Source organism: Mixia osmundae, assembly GCF_000708205.1.
Source record: "Mixia osmundae IAM 14324 unplaced genomic scaffold scaffold_7, whole genome shotgun sequence".
NCBI classification, from domain to species: Eukaryota; Fungi; Basidiomycota; class Mixiomycetes; order Mixiales; family Mixiaceae; genus Mixia; species Mixia osmundae.
In genome coordinates, this window is record NW_014575557.1 from 769,148 (window position 1) to 785,062 (window position 15,915).

General features: G+C 56.0%; 8 protein-coding genes across 8 annotated transcripts; 4 read left to right on the forward strand and 4 right to left on the reverse strand.

Annotated features, from left to right (window-relative positions):
- Positions 1–116: 116 nt before the first annotated feature.
- On the forward strand, positions 117–3,554 carry L969DRAFT_95641 (uncharacterized protein; the record flags this gene model as incomplete). The annotated part of the gene is made up of 8 exons (XM_014711637.1): positions 117–737; positions 788–2,328; positions 2,379–2,512; positions 2,871–2,900; positions 2,955–2,981; positions 3,051–3,370; positions 3,453–3,483; positions 3,538–3,554. 8 exons carry the CDS (start codon positions 117–119, stop codon positions 3,552–3,554), a joined length of 2,721 nt encoding a protein of 906 aa, XP_014567123.1.
- On the forward strand, positions 3,348–6,777 carry L969DRAFT_546634 (uncharacterized protein). The gene is made up of 8 exons (XM_014711638.1): positions 3,348–3,483; positions 3,538–3,867; positions 3,918–3,986; positions 4,042–4,330; positions 4,380–4,468; positions 4,518–5,274; positions 5,330–5,443; positions 5,493–6,777. Exons 2-8 carry the CDS (start codon positions 3,598–3,600, stop codon positions 6,461–6,463), a joined length of 2,559 nt encoding a protein of 852 aa, XP_014567124.1. The 5' UTR covers positions 3,348–3,483; positions 3,538–3,597; the 3' UTR covers positions 6,464–6,777.
- On the reverse strand, positions 6,567–7,903 carry L969DRAFT_546851 (uncharacterized protein). Its single transcript, XM_014711639.1, has 3 exons — positions 7,386–7,903; positions 7,195–7,333; positions 6,567–7,142 (listed from the first exon to the last, which is right to left on the reverse strand). Exons 1-3 carry the CDS (start codon positions 7,767–7,769, stop codon positions 6,670–6,672), a joined length of 996 nt encoding a protein of 331 aa, XP_014567125.1. The 5' UTR covers positions 7,770–7,903; the 3' UTR covers positions 6,567–6,669.
- A 135-nt stretch (positions 7,904–8,038) lies between these two features.
- L969DRAFT_51055 (uncharacterized protein) lies at positions 8,039–9,705 on the reverse strand (the record flags this gene model as incomplete). The annotated part of the gene is made up of 2 exons (XM_014711640.1): positions 8,039–8,440; positions 8,683–9,705. The coding sequence occupies 2 exons, from the start codon at positions 9,703–9,705 to the stop codon at positions 8,039–8,041; spliced, it is 1,425 nt and encodes a 474-aa protein (XP_014567126.1).
- A 63-nt stretch (positions 9,706–9,768) lies between these two features.
- L969DRAFT_547345 (uncharacterized protein) lies at positions 9,769–11,618 on the forward strand. The gene is made up of 2 exons (XM_014711641.1): positions 9,769–9,933; positions 9,981–11,618. Exons 1-2 carry the CDS (start codon positions 9,819–9,821, stop codon positions 11,306–11,308), a joined length of 1,443 nt encoding a protein of 480 aa, XP_014567127.1. The 5' UTR covers positions 9,769–9,818; the 3' UTR covers positions 11,309–11,618.
- On the reverse strand, positions 11,374–13,745 carry L969DRAFT_82752 (uncharacterized protein; the record flags this gene model as incomplete). Its single annotated transcript, XM_014711642.1, has 2 exons — positions 11,374–11,919; positions 11,970–13,745. The coding sequence occupies 2 exons, from the start codon at positions 13,743–13,745 to the stop codon at positions 11,374–11,376; spliced, it is 2,322 nt and encodes a 773-aa protein (XP_014567128.1).
- Positions 13,746–13,872: 127 nt separating this feature from the next.
- On the forward strand, positions 13,873–15,404 carry L969DRAFT_89024 (uncharacterized protein). The gene is made up of 3 exons (XM_014711643.1): positions 13,873–14,162; positions 14,214–14,286; positions 14,338–15,404. Exons 1-3 carry the CDS (start codon positions 13,915–13,917, stop codon positions 15,181–15,183), a joined length of 1,167 nt encoding a protein of 388 aa, XP_014567129.1. The 5' UTR covers positions 13,873–13,914; the 3' UTR covers positions 15,184–15,404.
- Positions 15,205–15,902, reverse strand: L969DRAFT_95648 (uncharacterized protein; the record flags this gene model as incomplete). The annotated part of the gene is made up of 4 exons (XM_014711644.1): positions 15,205–15,267; positions 15,329–15,565; positions 15,628–15,700; positions 15,757–15,902. The coding sequence occupies 4 exons, from the start codon at positions 15,900–15,902 to the stop codon at positions 15,205–15,207; spliced, it is 519 nt and encodes a 172-aa protein (XP_014567130.1).
- Between the last annotated feature and the right edge of the window lie 13 nt (positions 15,903–15,915).

The following is a 15,915-nucleotide window of genomic DNA, read 5'->3' on the forward strand; positions in this document are numbered from 1 at the left end:
TTAGACCGGGCCCCCTCACAGAGCGCGTCGACTTTGACGGCCCTCGGCTTTGCCGGCAGCCTGCAATCGAACATGCATTCTGCACTCAGATGAATAGCTCGGTGACACGAATGGCCATGAAGCGGCCTCCGCCTGTCATCATCATCGAGCCAGGCGAGGAAGATGAGTCAGAGGCAGATCTCTCCGGCTTCACAGCCTCGCATGCGAACCTTACGTCCTCGCTCTCAACCGAGTCAGACGACACTCGCACAGAGACAGACAACGAAGACGAAGACGAGAGCGAGGCTTTCTATGACTTTGAGGTCGCAAGAGAAGGGAGTGTAGCCGCCTCATCAACAACAAGACGACACTCCACGGGAGATCTAGAGCTCGGCTGGACAAGCCCAAGCGAGGGCGCAAACATACTCCACGAGCAGACAGAGCTGGCTTCACTCTTGTCGGGCACCGCGATAGACGATAGCGATAATGAGGAAGAGGATGCAGCCGTGACTGCAGTATCGCCCGTGCTCAGTTCGCCCAGGAAGCGACGAGCCTCTGTCGCTTCTTCGGTACCTTCGAGCATCCACGAGCAGGGCCTCTTCCCGCATCTCCGTGTAGCCGCTGCTCGACGCTTCCCGCGCGCGTCTAAAGCGCTCCACAAAATCAACCTACATAGATTCTTAGATGATACGTCGCCAGCTCCACATACCTTTCATGAGGGTATGACTCGCTCGATCGCTCCTCCCAATCATAGAGAGGTCGGTCGATCACCACTATCCTCGGCGAGCGCTGAGATGAGAGCACGCAGAATACTGCTTTGCACGCGATCAAGGATAGTCTGTCGTTGCCACATTTGCCGAGTATGCCTGAATGGCCTTTTACTGCTTCCCTATCGCTGCCGACTGCTATACGATCCTTCACATTTGGATCCAGTTCACTGAGCGCTGCTGTACCGCCTGTCGACAGTAGCTTGTATCCGCAGGTCCCTTCACCATCTGGCGCGACATTTGCTCGTAACGGCCAATCAGCCTCGGATCTACAGCTCGATACGCTTTCACAGGACGCCTTCTCGGACTTGAGAGGGCCGGTCTTGCTCATGGGCGGCTACCGAGGCAGCGTCTTGCGCTCGACAGCTACCGGTCAGCGCTTATGGGTGCCTCTCAAGGTTGGCATCGGACTGCGCAAACCAGATCTCTCGATTGGTCTGTCGGAAGCAGACGAAGACGCAACGACAGAGTTTGTCCGACCCGACAAGATGGTCACCGCCGTCGCTGGCTGGATAGATCTCGGCCGGAGATTGAAGGACCGACTGCGCGAACTGAATAAAAAAGGCCAGATCCAGTTTGTCAACTGGGGTTACGACTGGCGAAGGTCACTGCATAAATCCTCCGCGTTGCTGTTGGAAGAGCTCAAGAGACTCAAAGAGGAATCACCTGAAGGTCTTGGCACCATGGTCCTGGCTCACTCGATGGGCGGTCTCGTTGCTCTGCATGCGCTCAGCAGAACAGATGATCCATCACTCTTTAGAGGGATCGTCTTCGCAGGTACGCCATGGGGTCCGACGGTCAACGCGCTCGGCCCTCTCCGACACGGCGACGGTGTGCTCTTCAACAAGGAGATTTGCAGTCCTTCTGTGGCCTTTTCCATGCGAAGCACCTTCTATTTCTTGCCTGGAAATGGCGACTGCTTTGAGGATGAGCACGGCAATGCCCTGCCCGTTGATTTCTTCAATCCGCAAGACTGGTCTCGGTACGGATTGTCGCCCATGACGGAAGGCATATACGATCGGCAAGATGCAGAGCAGCATGAGAAAAGGATGGACAAAAAGGAAGAGGCACAGACTGCGGATGTCGATAGCCTTGTACCGGTCTCCGGACCAGACCTCAAGCCTTCAGCGTCACTTGCTTCTGGCTCAACAAGCCCTTCGATTTCTATAGACTCGAGCAGACGGCCATCCGGCAACTCTCGTATCTCATCTGCTACCTCGCCATTCAGAAGAGCTGCAGGTATGGTCGACCCTCGTGCCCGGCTCAGGAAGGAGAACAGCAGCAATGATCTCACCAAGGAAGGTCCGCCAGCCCCGCCAGACGCTGTCATCAAAGACTATCTCGAGCGGACGCTTGCAAATGTGCAACAATTCAGACGAGAGCTCGAGGAACCATTCGATCCTAAGAAAGCATATCCGCCTATTGCATTGCTCGTCTCGAACAAGACTGCCACGGTGCGGGGCGTCATTGTCGACGGGGAAGAGGACATCCGTTCTGGCAATTTTACAAGACTGCTCTTCGGCGCTGGCGATGGCATCGTCCTCCATAGCAGCAGTCAAACAAAGGCCATGCCCGGCCAATGGTGTGTCTCGTCAGACAGGGTGCATGCGTCGTGCTGAATGACAAGATCAGGGCTTCACTCGTCAAAGCAGAAGTAAGAACTCATCATGGCCACGTGAGCCTACTGGGCGATCTGAGATCCGTCTCGGACGCGCTGGATGCAATAGAAGGCAAAAAAAGAGAGAGGAGACCGAGCAGACACTTTCGTTAGAAGACTGAGCCACGCTATGCTTCTGTTGTTGCAAGTATTCACGCCCTGTATCACTGACGCATCAGCGTCTGTCCCAACGTCACCAAGACTGAGCGAGTCAGACGTGAAAGAGTGGTTTCATGCGCCTGTACTGACATCACCCGGCGAGGCAGTCCTCTGTTGCACAGTCGCAGATCAAACGCAAATTATCATAGGTTGGATCATCAAGCTACTGAGACGGTAGATAGAGAAACATGCTGACCTACCGCCGATAGAAACGAAGCGCTCGAAAATGGGCAGAGCAAAAGGGAGATCGTGACGTGAGTCAGCGGAGCGTGAGAGAAAGCTGCGTGGCTCGGAACTGCAGCGAACAGACGGTTCACGAAGACGCTTGCACTTGTCAAGTGAGTAGCGCAGTGTGCTCGGGCAAGCCGCTGGAGCTGACTGAGACAAGACAGGCACGAATCTGTTCAAAGACTGTTATTGTCTGTATCGTAAGAAAAGACCGGCCAAGTGAACGAAAAGAGCAAACAAAACGTCTGCGGGACTTGTAGGCTGTCCAGACGAGGAAGAGAGGCGAAAAAGGGAGAGACCTTTTGTGTTGTGCACCAAGCTTGAACGACCATACCCTACGCAAGACCTGTCTGCACGCATTTCTGCCTCTTTCAGCCCTTACCAGCACTTTTCCTTCGTCAGCCTCTCGACTCGAACGGACTCGGTCTCGACCGGAGCAGGAGCCCAGCCTCGCTGTCACCCTCGCTTCCCTCTCTTGCACCGTCTGACTGGCACGGTACTTCCGTTCGTCCACGTCTCACAACGCCGAACGGGCTGTCATCAGACCTCCGTTGGCTCGCTCGCTCGCTCGTCCGCCCTGGTCGCATCTACCGATAACAACTCCCATTGACTGTAGCCCTGATTATCACTCCTATCTCACGCATAAGCTGTATCTCGCTTAGCACGTCGACCGTCGCACCACAATCGCCCAAGGTGAGCTCCCTGAGATCAGCATATATCCCCAGCTTAGCCCATGAGGCCATCCAGATCAGAAGCTAGGCTAGCTCTACACTCACACGCTCGCTCACACGAGCGTCAAGCACCAGCATGGCTAGCTCCAATATCCCATCAGCAGGAGATCCTGTCAACGATCAGACGACAACTCTGAACGGCAAGACCGACGCACCGGCTAGCTCGAGACGGTTCCCCGCCAGCTCGGTCGCCAGCAAGCAAGATGGTCACGACGCTACACAAAGCTCGACTACCGCTTCCGGATCGCCAGACGGCCTGCCGAGCTCAAAGGCTCAGTCCGGCAAGATGGAGGATTCCCTTGACCTTGCCGACGGGGGTGCCAACAAGCCTGCCGATCTTGCTGCAGTGAGTCGCCAATTGGCGATGCGGTGCACGGCTAACGTCTATATGCCCAGCGAATCGAGAAAAAGCGTCTTGAGCACGAAAAGCAAAAGGCTCTACAGAAGAAAGCGTTCGAGGATAAGGCGAGCTGGACAGCTGCAGTCTGCGCGTGCCCGCTGACATCATCGTGCTGCGCAGATGAAGGCCTTGGAAGAGCAGCACGAACGCGAAGAAAAGGCCCTCATGTCCTCACGTCCCACGTCGCCTGCTACCGACGACAAAGCGACGCGTCGTCATAGTGCTGAAGGAGCGGACGCCGCTACTGCTGCTCTCAACAAGCTATCTCTTGCCGAAGGTAGCAACGCTGCTACTGCCGCTGCCCTTGCCAAGGCAAAGGGCGTCCCCATCCGCAGCGGTACTGCACCTGGCGACGCGCCTCTTCTTCAAGGCTTCGTCTTTGACGACGATCTCGATTCCGACTTGCAAAGTGAGTGCATCCATGTGCAGGGTCAACGCTAGTGCTGACATTTGACCAGACTCGGCCTATGGCGGCAAGTACCTAGCACTCAATACTGACGATGACAAGTTCCCCATCCTCGTCCGCAGAGACAGCTATCCTGGCATCGTGCGTTGCTCATATCTGAATAAAACACTCTATTGACGCGCAGATGTAGCTGTCCGCATCATCCGCTGCCCTGGATCTCGCACCTCTTTCGCAGACTCCTCCAAGAGCTGGCGTACGCCCAGGCGCTGAGAATGCTCCCCGCGGCTCCGAATGGCCTCAGTTTGCCAACGGTCAGGTTGCGGCAGACGGCCGACAACGCGGTCAGACTCACAATGCTGCCGCCTCTGCAGCCCTCGAGAATGTCAAGGCCGCGGCTGTCACCGAGCGTGCCTCACCTCTGCCTCGTACGCTGCCCGCACCCCGTAGCGCATTGGGCGGAGCCACTGCGCCGACCCCAACAGAAGCTTCCCAGCCTGGCAAGTCGAGCTCACCCGAGCAGACGCGCAAGATCAATGGGGCCACGCCTGCGCAGCAAGGCGCCTATAACGCTGATGGTCTCTCCACCCTAGGCGGCAATGGTTTTATGAGCCGTCCATTTGGTGGTCTTGATTCGTCTTCCATGAGCGGTCCCTTCGGGCAATATGGCGGTCTCGATAGCCTTAATGGCTCTGGCGTCTTCGCATACGATGGTGCTGCAGGAGCCGGCTATGGCAACAACGCCCTCTTTGGCATGAAGCCGAAGCGTGATGTTGAAACCAACCGATTTGCTGGCCTTCGCCTCGAAGATCTCCAAGGCGATATGCCTGCCTTGTGCAAGGATCAGCATGGATGTCGCTTCCTTCAGCGCAAGCTCGAAGAGGGCAATCCAGAATATCGTGACATGATCTTCTCTGAGATTTTCCCTCACTTTGCTGAGCTCATGACGGGTGAGTGCCGTATCCAGCGCTCATTGCAATCTGCTGACAACTGATACCTCTACAGACGCTTTCGGCAACTACCTATCGCAAAAGCTCTTCGAATTTGCGACTGACGAGCAGCGAGATGCTCTGATTGATTCGATCTCTGGCGAGCTCGTTTCCATTTCACTCAACATGCGTACGCCCTCATCCCACTTCTGGCATGTTGGAGCTGACGTGATCATCAGATGGCACTCGCGCTGTGCAAAAGCTGCTCGACTTCTTGACTACACGCCGTCAAGTCCAGTCTTTGATCATGGCACTCAATCTCAACGTCGTCACGCTCATCAAAGATCTCAACAGCAACCATGTCATTCAGAAGTGTCTGAATCACTTGCCACCAGAGGACAACCAGTTCATCTACAATGCGGTCGCCACAAACTGCATTGAAGTCGCCACGCATCGTCACGGCTGCTGTGTCCTGCAGCGCTGCATCGACCATGCCTCGGAATCGCAGCGTATTCAGCTCGTCACAGAGATCACGTACAATTCGCTTATTCTCGTTGGCGATCCTTTCGGCAACTATGTCGTGCAGTACGTGCTCGATCTCAACGACAACCGCTTCATCGAGGCCATTGTCCGTCAATTCGTTGGCAACGTCTGCACCCTGTCGGCCCAGAAGTTCTCGTCCAACGTCGTTGAGAAGTGTATCCGGGTCGCTGATGCTGCCGGTCGCAAGGTGCTCGTGAATGAGTTCCTCAATCGCAACAACCTCGAACGTATGCTTCGTGACTCATTCGCCAACTATGTCGTCCAGACAGCGCTCGACTGGGCAGAGCCTGCTCAGAAGCAAGAGCTCGTTCGCATGATCACGCCACTTATGCCTTCGATCCGCAACACGCCCTATGGCAAGCGCATCTCTGCCAAGATTTCGCGCGACAACGACATGTCACGTGGCTCTGGCTTCCATCCTGGCATGATGCAAGGTCACTTCTACATGGGACCTCAGCCCGGACATCACTTCAACGGCAATCACCATGGCATGCCAAATGATGCATTTGGTGCTCGCAGCCCGTACCCTCATCATCCAGGTCTCGCTGCCCATATGGGTGGCTCGCACGGCAGTCCTGCACTTGGCGGTCTTTACGGTCCTTATGGTCCTGCTGGCGGGGTCGCCATGGACTATGGCGCACCTTCGAACGGATTTGGCTTTATGTAAGCTGACAGCCCCGCAAATCGCTTCCGACACGAAGAAGCTTCACTTGACCTTGTCTTATGATCCAAACGCAACAAAGCATTGATACAATCAATCGTACAACTTACTGAAATCACTGTCAGCTGTATGCAAACCGTTTCGCTCCCTTGCGTACTGCAGGTCTTCAGTTGCGCCATTGAGTGACCAAACGCAACCGCGAGGCCGACGGATCATCGGCCAATGACAAAGGGTGCGCCTTGCCAGGTGAGCTTCGGGTCAACAGGCTCGATTCGCTCGCCGTCATGCCTGAGCATGTGCCAGTAGAGCGTTTGGCCTGGTGAGACACCCGCTTGAGCCGAGACCTGACGCGGTAAAGTAGGCTTCAAAAGCCCGTCATCGTGTTGCAGACTAGCGCGCTGGATCCGCTCGTCATCTGAGCTACCGTGTGCTGGCGATGACGATCGCACTGCGCCAGTGGGTAGGCGAGCGACTGCACGCGCCAGCACGCCAGGTTCACCTTGAACGTATCGCCGCTCGCTGGCTTCGACTTCGCCGTAGTGGTAGACATACCGATGATTGTTGGGTTGATTGTTCGGCTGAGGCTGTGAGCTGCTCGATCGCTGCGAATGACGCGCAACGCTTTGGGTGCACCTACTGCAAGGTGCGATGATCGAATAGCCGACTGTTGAGCCACAAAGACAACCTGTCCGTGTTGCTGTTTAGCGCGATCATCTCGACGCAGGTACTCCACTCACCCAATGACTGAGTGAGACATTCGCAGGTGCGCTCGACGGCCTTTTCGCCGTTGGCGGGCGCATCACAGTACATCGGCGCAGTGTTAGACGGCGGAGCATCGCTGGAAAATAGCACTATGTCTGGCTTGAGTAGCAAGACCTGATGATCAAGATAAGCGCGGCACCGACCAGCCTGGAGGAACAGCACATACAGCACGCATGCCACGATCGGACAGGAGCGCGTCGCATTTCGCGCAATGAAGCAGATAGACTTTGTGTCTCTGCACCGGAGGTTCTTCCCGCGGTCGCGGTGGCATCTCTTCGGCAGACATGCGAGGATGTAACACTGGCACTGATTGGCGGTGATGGTGCAAAGATTGGCGGCGATGATGCTCATGCTGTTGCGACATGCCGTGAGAAGCAAAGCTTATCCTTTGGCCGAGTGTAGTGAGCGCGTCCAGCCCTGTCGGGTGGTATGGCCAAGGCAGTGCGATGGGTTCCGGCAGGCTGGACGACATTGAGCTGTAATACGCAAGCGAGGGGTTCCCGGGGTCGGTCAAGCGGGCAACGCGATGCGAGCTTGACGATCCGACCATCTCGACAGAGTAGGCCCGGGCGTGCCTGTTCGTGTACTTCTCTTGCTGGAAGGGCTTATATCAGGAGTCACACGTAGATCTCCGAGCTTGACAGGCCTCTGGAGGTCCGAGCTTCAGGCGGCGGAACACTTGTAAGCTTGGTCCGTCTGTGCACGCGGACGTGCTCGGGGTCGCAAGGGTCAAGTGAGATCCTGTCTTGCAGAGACTGAGAGCGAGACGTCGACGTCGACGACTTGACAGAGTGTGAATGAGCCAGTCCTTTGCGCGGTTTACCGGCTGCCAAGTCTTGCTTTGCCTATGTCGCAGATGTGTAAGCGGTGCAGACAAATTCTATGCTGATCCCTGGATGACATGCTCGCAAGAAGCGAGCCCGTCCACCTGGTCTTTGCCGCCAGTTCAGACGAGAATCTTGCAGTTTCGGTCGTCATCTGGGCCGGCAAGTCTCGTCTGCCCACTCTGATCTGATCAACAATCTTGCTGCGCGATTCGGGTCGAAGAGATCGCTGGTCGTATTGTTGCTGTTGCTCGAGAGTTTCACGGGTCGCTCTGATCTCCAATAAGGTCTCGCCCAGTGTTCCGGTGCCATGTGTGCCCATAATCTCTTGCCGGGTCGCTCGATCACTTCCGCTGCTTTGGCCGACCACATCGCCGTCATTGCCGCTCAAAACTGGCTGTCACCTTCTTGTGTCATCTTACGTGGGCCCCCGGCTGCGGCAGTGTCCTGATCAGGGCTCGTCCAGGGCACTTGCTTGCATCCGCGCGTCATTTTCCTAAAAGAGAGATATCACGCTTTTATTGATTTTGACTTCGCGCCGGGTCATGACTGCCACGTCCGGTCACATGTTGGTCGTGTTGATGGTATGCAATACGATACAACAGTGTCGTCATGTGTAGCAGTCTCTCAGCGGAATACAGACCCGATCTTGGACTGCCATTCCGCAGCGCCCTCGAAGCCGTTCTTGCCTTGCTGGAAATCGTAGATCGTCTGTATCACATCTTCCCGACTACACATGACGAAAGGACCATGCTGGTAGACTGTCTGATTGAGCGCTTTGCCAGCCACGACGAGCAGCCGAGCATCTGCTGACTTGCTGAGCAGTGTGATGCCGGTCTGATCTTGCGCTGAGCTCAGCACGGCTGTGTGATAAGTCTGGGTCGCAACACCGCCAATCTCTGCAGAGCCAGCAATGACATAGACAAAGGCAGTCCAGCCGACAGGCATAGATTGAAAGTACGCCACTTGGCTCTCGCTGAAGCGCACGTCAAGATAGACAAGTCCGCCACCGCTGACTTCATGAATAGGTCCCTCAACGGCTGCGGTCGATTGGTCAGGACTCGCACCGGCTAGGACCTTGATCTCAATCCCGCCATGCTTTCCGAGAGGATAGGCTGCCGGTATCTCTTCTGCGTCAAGCTCGTGATAGGATGGCGCATCGAGTTTGTTGGCTTTCGGCAAGTCTATCCAGAGCTGCATACCCTCCGGGTCTGGCTCACCCTCGACATGCACGGGCACTTCGGAATGCATGATCCCTCGGCCCGCTTTCATGAATTGCACGCCACCCGTCTTGAGCTCGCCAGCGTGACCCTTTGAGTCCTCATGCCTCGACATTCCCTTGAGCATCATCGTGAGCGTACTGAACCCCCGATGGGGATGGTCGCCGAAGCCGGCCCCACGCGGTACGCGGAAGTGGTCGAGCATCAGGAAGGGTGACAAATTCTGCAAGGCTGCTGTGCCGATTGAGCGTCGCACACGAGCGCCAATGCCCTCTTCTTGCTCAATGGCCAGCACAGATTTGACCACTGTACGTGACGTTTGCTGCGTCGCCATGCTCCTGGATGATGCCTGCCTGGCCTTCTGGAAAGGCGACCGAATTGCGATGGAGGCAAGGGAGAGTGCCAGGATGAGCAGGCTAGTCTTCAGACGCTGAGTCAGCATGCACGCTGTGTGCGTGGACACCGTGGGGATGCAGAGGGGACGTCGACGTCGACGGCTATTTGGCGACCACCGACGCGCCTCGCAGCTCGCAGCCGCCTTTAGCGATTGCTCGCATGGGCGTCAGGCTCCTCTGGCAGGCCTGCGATGCGAAGAAGAAATCTCGCTCACTGCTCAAGCTGGGCGAGGAGTCCTATCGTTGTACTCAAAGGAGCATCAAGATCGGAATCGGTACGCCTCACATCCTCACCTTGCGCTTCATCTTGACGATCAAGCAGACACATCATGCTGGCTTATAGAAGCATTGCATCAGTCTGATGATGCAGACGAAGCCATGCTGAAACTCCACGCCCGTCTGTTGACGCTCCTCAAAGCGCCCTTCCAGCCACTCTTTGTCCTCGACGGTCCTCAACGTCCCAAAGTCAAGCGAGGTCATCAAGTCGCGGGATACAGCATTGCCCTGCAAGATCGCTTTCTCAAGCTGCTCGACATCTATGGCATGACTGCTCTCAAGGCCAAGGGTGAAGCAGAAGTCGCCCTGATACAGCTCGCAATCTATGAAGTGATCGACATGATCCTCACCACAGACTCGGACGCGCTGCTGCTCGGATTGCCACTCGACGGTGATCCTCCTCTGAGCTCAGATGTGGTGATCGTGCGCGACTCCTTTGCACTTGACTTTTACCAGACAGACAAGCCAGCGTTCAGTACCTATGTCGAGCGCGCGAAAGACTGGCTGCGGCTGCCACAAGATATCTACTCGGCGAAGCTCGTCGCAGATATCTTCAGTAATCGTATTGCTGCCACCATCTTTGCTGCCATCACCGGCGGAGACTTTGCTCGGGGATTAGCTCACGATCTTGGCAAGCGAGATGTGCCGTTCTGTGTTGACCTTGCCAACTCAATCGCGCAAAATTACCGCTCTCAGCTGAAGGATACGCAAGAACGAAACACTCAAAGCATCTCGGGAGGAGAACTGCTCGCTCGAACGCGCACCCTCGACATGATCAGGGAGGCGATCGTCGTAGCGCTCGAGCGTCGTCATGGGATATCTGTCCGCGCATTTTCAGAGGAGGCTACCTCACCGTTGAGGCCCGACATACAGCAGCTCTATCTACTGCCTGTCTTCTCGCCAGAAGCCGATATCGAAGCAGCCAGGAAATCCCTGGAGTGGCCCTATGTGCCTCTGACGAGTAGCATCATTAGCAATATTGAGGAGCTCCTAGGTGACGCTAAGCGATATGCTGTCGTCTTTGAGCGATCAGTCAAAGACGTCGTCATTGCTGCTACCGCCCACGCCATTCTGCGTATTCGCATCGTGCGCGCCCAAGCTAGACAATCGCTGCCCCAACCCCAGCGCGAGCTCATCTTCAGAAAGAGCTTAGATCGCGAGGAGCTAGTCTACATCAGAGAGGAGGCCGCTACATCTAGCAGATCCTGCAATATCCTCCTGCGTCGACAGGCTGATCTGCCCCGCGACTCAAGGTCTATCCCGTCTCGGCGTCTCTCTGGCGCATCGCAGAAGAACAATCGGCAGTACATGTCACCCTCCATAGATTTGCAGAAGCCTAATCAAATTAGCACGTGCTTGTACAACAACTGTTGATTGTGTCACAATTGCGCTCGTCTATGTGTTGTCGTGGCTAATTGTACATCGTCGCTTACTCTCGCTTATGCGTCTTCGTCTGTTGGCGTCCAGGACTCATCATGCGCAGTCTGGAGCGCGTCTAGGAAATCTGTCTCCTCATTCGTCAGCACGACTTGCCGCGACCACCGAGCCGCAAGGAGCGTCATGACACTTCCGTACAGGAACACCCAGACGACGTCTTTGCTTTGCTTGGCAGGAGTCAGCCGCCTGCTCGTCTCGTTGTCTCCCTCGCCCAGCTCTACAAGCTTGAAAATAATGCTCGACACAACGGCGACGACAAGCTGAGGTAGGACGATTGATAGGTTCATGATGCCGATCATCACACCGCCCGTCTCTTGTGCAGTCGAAGTCGCGCCAGTATACGACTGCTGGCGAGCATGGCGATGTCTGGGCTCAAGTAGCGGCTGACACTCGTCCAGAGCAGCTCTTGTCCTTGCTCGATAATCGAGCACGCCTGATTGATCAGAGCCTGATCTCGCATGTCCTTGTGTAGGCGTCGAGACCGACGGTTCGGCCTTGAAAGTCTCCTTGATCTCGCGAATATATGCCATCAGGTAGGCAAAGGGCACCTAGATCTATTAATGTCAGTTAATCCGTTTAATGCTGGCAATTGACTTACCCAGCACGTGATTGCCCAAGGTACGCCAATAAGGGCGACGAGTGTGGTCGCGCCACGCGCAGAATCGACAAAGACCGTGATCAGCATGAGCAGTGAGAAAAGCAGGTGCGAGGCAGTCCATGCGTTTTTGAGCGTTGCGGAAGCGAGCGAATATCTCAGCAAGAAAGGCATTCTTCGCTTGCTCAGTGCCGCACCTCGAGCTGCAGCGAGCAAGGGAGGCAGCATAGCGCCTGTGCCCGCAGCGACGAGTGCGAAGAAGAGCAGCGCAAGGGCGCCAGCACGTCCGGCCTCCTCGTCGCTTTCGCCCGATGAGTGATGCAGATGATCGTTCTTCCACGATTGAGCAACATAGGTTGAGGCATAAAATAAGAAGGGAAACCAGCCGGACCACGCCGCAAATTGGACAGAGCATAGCTTTCGAATGGGTACCGGTAGCATGACGATAGCATCCCATACTTCGATTAATGAGTGTTGAAACTGCCTGAATATCCCTCTTCGTGCGTGCTCACTCTTGTCGTCTTTGTCATCTGTTTCTGGCTTTGCAGGTATCTCGGGCTGGGTGACGCAAGTGACCAAGATGCAGAGGCCACCCAGGACCAGTGAGATTATGCAGAGCTTGCGGAATTGCGAGCCTCCAAGCCAACGGAATACAGGCGCTCGCTGAAGGTTAGTGAAGCCGAGCGCATAACCGGCAACGTTGCCTATCTGGGTCATGCGCGAATGCCAGGCATTTGCATTGCCCTGCTGCCTGGAAGGCGCTCTATCGAGGATCAGCGAACGCGCTGAGGCTTGTAAGCCATTCAGGGCAAAGTCGAGGACGTAAAAGGCAGGGACTGCTACCCAACGCGCGACAGAGAGCAGATGCTCCCCCAGCGCAGGGTCCCAATCACCAACACCAAAGCCGAACAGATCGATCAGCCATCTCGCGATTTCCCCTGAAAAGGCGAGAAAGAGGGTCGAGATGACGATGAGAGCGTAGGAGGCCAATATGAAAGCTCTCCGTCTAAAGCGGGATTGGCTGCGATCAGAATATGCGCCAACGAGAGGCTGGACGATGAGGCCGCCCAAAGGTCCAGCTAGCCAGACGAGAGCTGTGAGCTGTTTCGAAAGACCGAGAGAGAGCAAGAAGGGCGTCCCGTAGCCGAGCTCGATGGACCAAGAAAGCTGTGCGGCTAAGATTGCGAGATTGAGATTGACCAGTTGAAGCTCGCTCAGCCGAGCAGTGAGGCTTCTTGAGCTCGCAGTCGATATTTGACTTGAGCGCAGCGGATCCGAGCTGTCGTCTTTAGGCGTCTGCGCTTGCTCCAGCATGCGACGGGTGTAGCTTAGATCGTCTGCAGATGGCGATGGCAAGGGCACGCTCGCAGCACGGGAAGCAGACTGTGCCCGCCTGGGTGGTGCAGCAGGCCGTCCGAAGCTTAGAGCTCCATATTGGGATGTGCTAGACGAAGATGGATCTGCGCTTCTGGGACTGGTAGGCTCCTCATCCGGCATCGTTCTGTGAGACTCGCTGAAGAAGCGGCCGATAGCTCTTTGTTTGCCTTTGAAGCCTGCGCTGAGGCTAGGTATGCGACGGGCGAGGGCAGATGATTTGGGGCCCGTTGCTGAAGGTGAAAAGTGCGGAGTTGCAAAAGACTGATAGTGCTGCTGTAAGGGCTCCCTGGCGGGACTTTGCTGATTGTGCTCCCTTGTAGGTGTGCTCTGCTCGCCGACGCTTCTTTGCTCGCCAGCGTCCGGGCTCGTAGCCCTGAAGGGTGGTCCACTGCGAGCGGCCATATGTCTGTAGGTCGAGCGCTCAGGCCGGGTCAACGCTGCTGAACAGATGGACGTCGGTGGATTTCCAAAAGGCCTGAGGCCAATGATGTCGTTATCGATCACGCGATCACGTGGGCAATCTCAGCGGTGGGCGTATATATGCACATGCGAAGTCAGTACGAGCAACCAGATGGCACAAGCAGACCCCAAGGGCAAGCAGAGGACGATCTCGCCCACCATTGAGGAGACCCTGCTCGGCAATGAAAGCGAGACGAGCTCAGGCGTCGAGTCTGATGACTCTGGCGACAACAGGCGACAAAAGTCGAGACGAAAAGGCAGTCACAGAGGCAAGGAGCGGCCGCAGTACCTCTATCAGGGTCATCGTAGGAGCAGCTTCCTGACGGATGACATCAGCGAGCTGACAGAGCTCCGTGCAAGGTCTGTCAGCTCGTAGAAAGTTCAGATTTCTTGGCTCAGCGTTGCGAGCAGGCAACGCACTTTTGATGGTGCCTACTTTCGCACTGCCCTCGGAAGCATATCATATGCTCTCGTCATCCTGAAGGTGCGCTACGTTTGCTTGGATTGATATGCTCACGCTGACGCTTGCATACAGATCTTCGACAATTCGTTCATCACCATTGGCTTGATCTATGTCATCGTGGCAGGCCTGATCTTCTTGCTGTCCATCTTGCGACGACGACGGTCCAACCACGACTTTGCAGACGTACATCGCTTGGAGGTAGCAGCCGAGCTCGAGGCGGCAGCTCGGAAAGCTCAAACGCGACTCAAGAGAGATGTGCAACCACCCGAATCGGCTCGACTGCTACATCCGACGAGCTCGAGTCCCCGGATGATCTCATTCGCCATGCCGCCGTCGTTCGAACGAGATGCGCTCGCTCGCTCATGGACTGCGCCTGGCTCACCCCAGAACTATGGCAGTCTGTCCACGAGCAGGCGAGCGAGATCATTCAAGAGCAAGCTCAGCAGCAGCCTCAATCAGTTTATCGATGATTCCTTCGTCACTCAATCGCAGAGAGAGGCCGCCTTGCGCACTGAAGCAGAGGACGCGCGTCTCAGCGCACCGCCAGCCCGACCGCGTTCAGCTTGGCCCGATCTGCTTGCTCAGCCTGGCGAAGAGACCTTTCTCATGGATTCGCCAGAGCTACAGCAGAGTCAGAGCATACCCGAGGGCAGGACTGGCAGTCCGAAGCTATCGAATACGAGCAAGATACCGGTGGTGCGGCGCAGATTTGGTTCTTTGACCTCGCTCGCATCCCTTGGTCGGCGGTCATTGATGGGCAGGTCAGATTCGCCAACGCGTCAGTCACAGCCACAAGAGTCACAGCTGCCGAGAATCTTTGGACGCAACTTCCGGACGTCTGGCGATATCGTGGTGCTTCTCATTGTCTGCCTCATCGGACTCGAGCTCGCGTTGTTCATCCTGATCTTGAAGATTTGACATGCTACAACAGGAGAGGCGTCACACCCTTCGATGATCAGACATGACTCGGACGATGCAGCCCGTGCCGGCAATCTCTGTCAGCTTTCACAGATCAGGCCCAGTCAGTTCAGAGGCAACGCGCGGTCATGTGAGAATGGCACACCTTTTCATGCCAGCTGAGCAAGACAGCGCAAGAGTTGCCAGGGATGATGTTGCCAACCGGTGCGCCTGCTCCGTACATGGCACCGCCGCTCGAGCTATCCTCGGGCTCTGACATGCCCTTGTAGAGATACTTCATGAGCGTGTCTTGCTGTTCGGGCGAGAGTGTCTTGATCGTCTTTGCAATCTCTGTCGAGCGGACTTGTGACAGTATGAGCAGGATGCAGGCGAGTGATGTTGTCTGTCGAGTTGGTGACCACATCAGCATAGGCACCACTTGATGGCTACGCCGCATTGGCTGACCTTTGCATCTGCGTGCTCGGGACCGTACGGCGGCTCGTTCAGCACGGTGACCAAGCTACTTGTGTAGTCTCCCCTGCAGCCGGACGCCTGACATGAGCACAAGTTGCTGATGAGCAAGGGCTGGCTCGCTTCTGTAGCAATGCACGGATATCCCTCTCTTTCCGCTTAGCCAAACTTGCGCTCTCCTGCGGCGAGTAAGGATAGGCATCGTAGAGATCCGACTCTTCCACTCTGTCGTCGTCAAACGCATCCACGTCTATCCTTCGAAAGGCCATCTCGCTGTCAGCC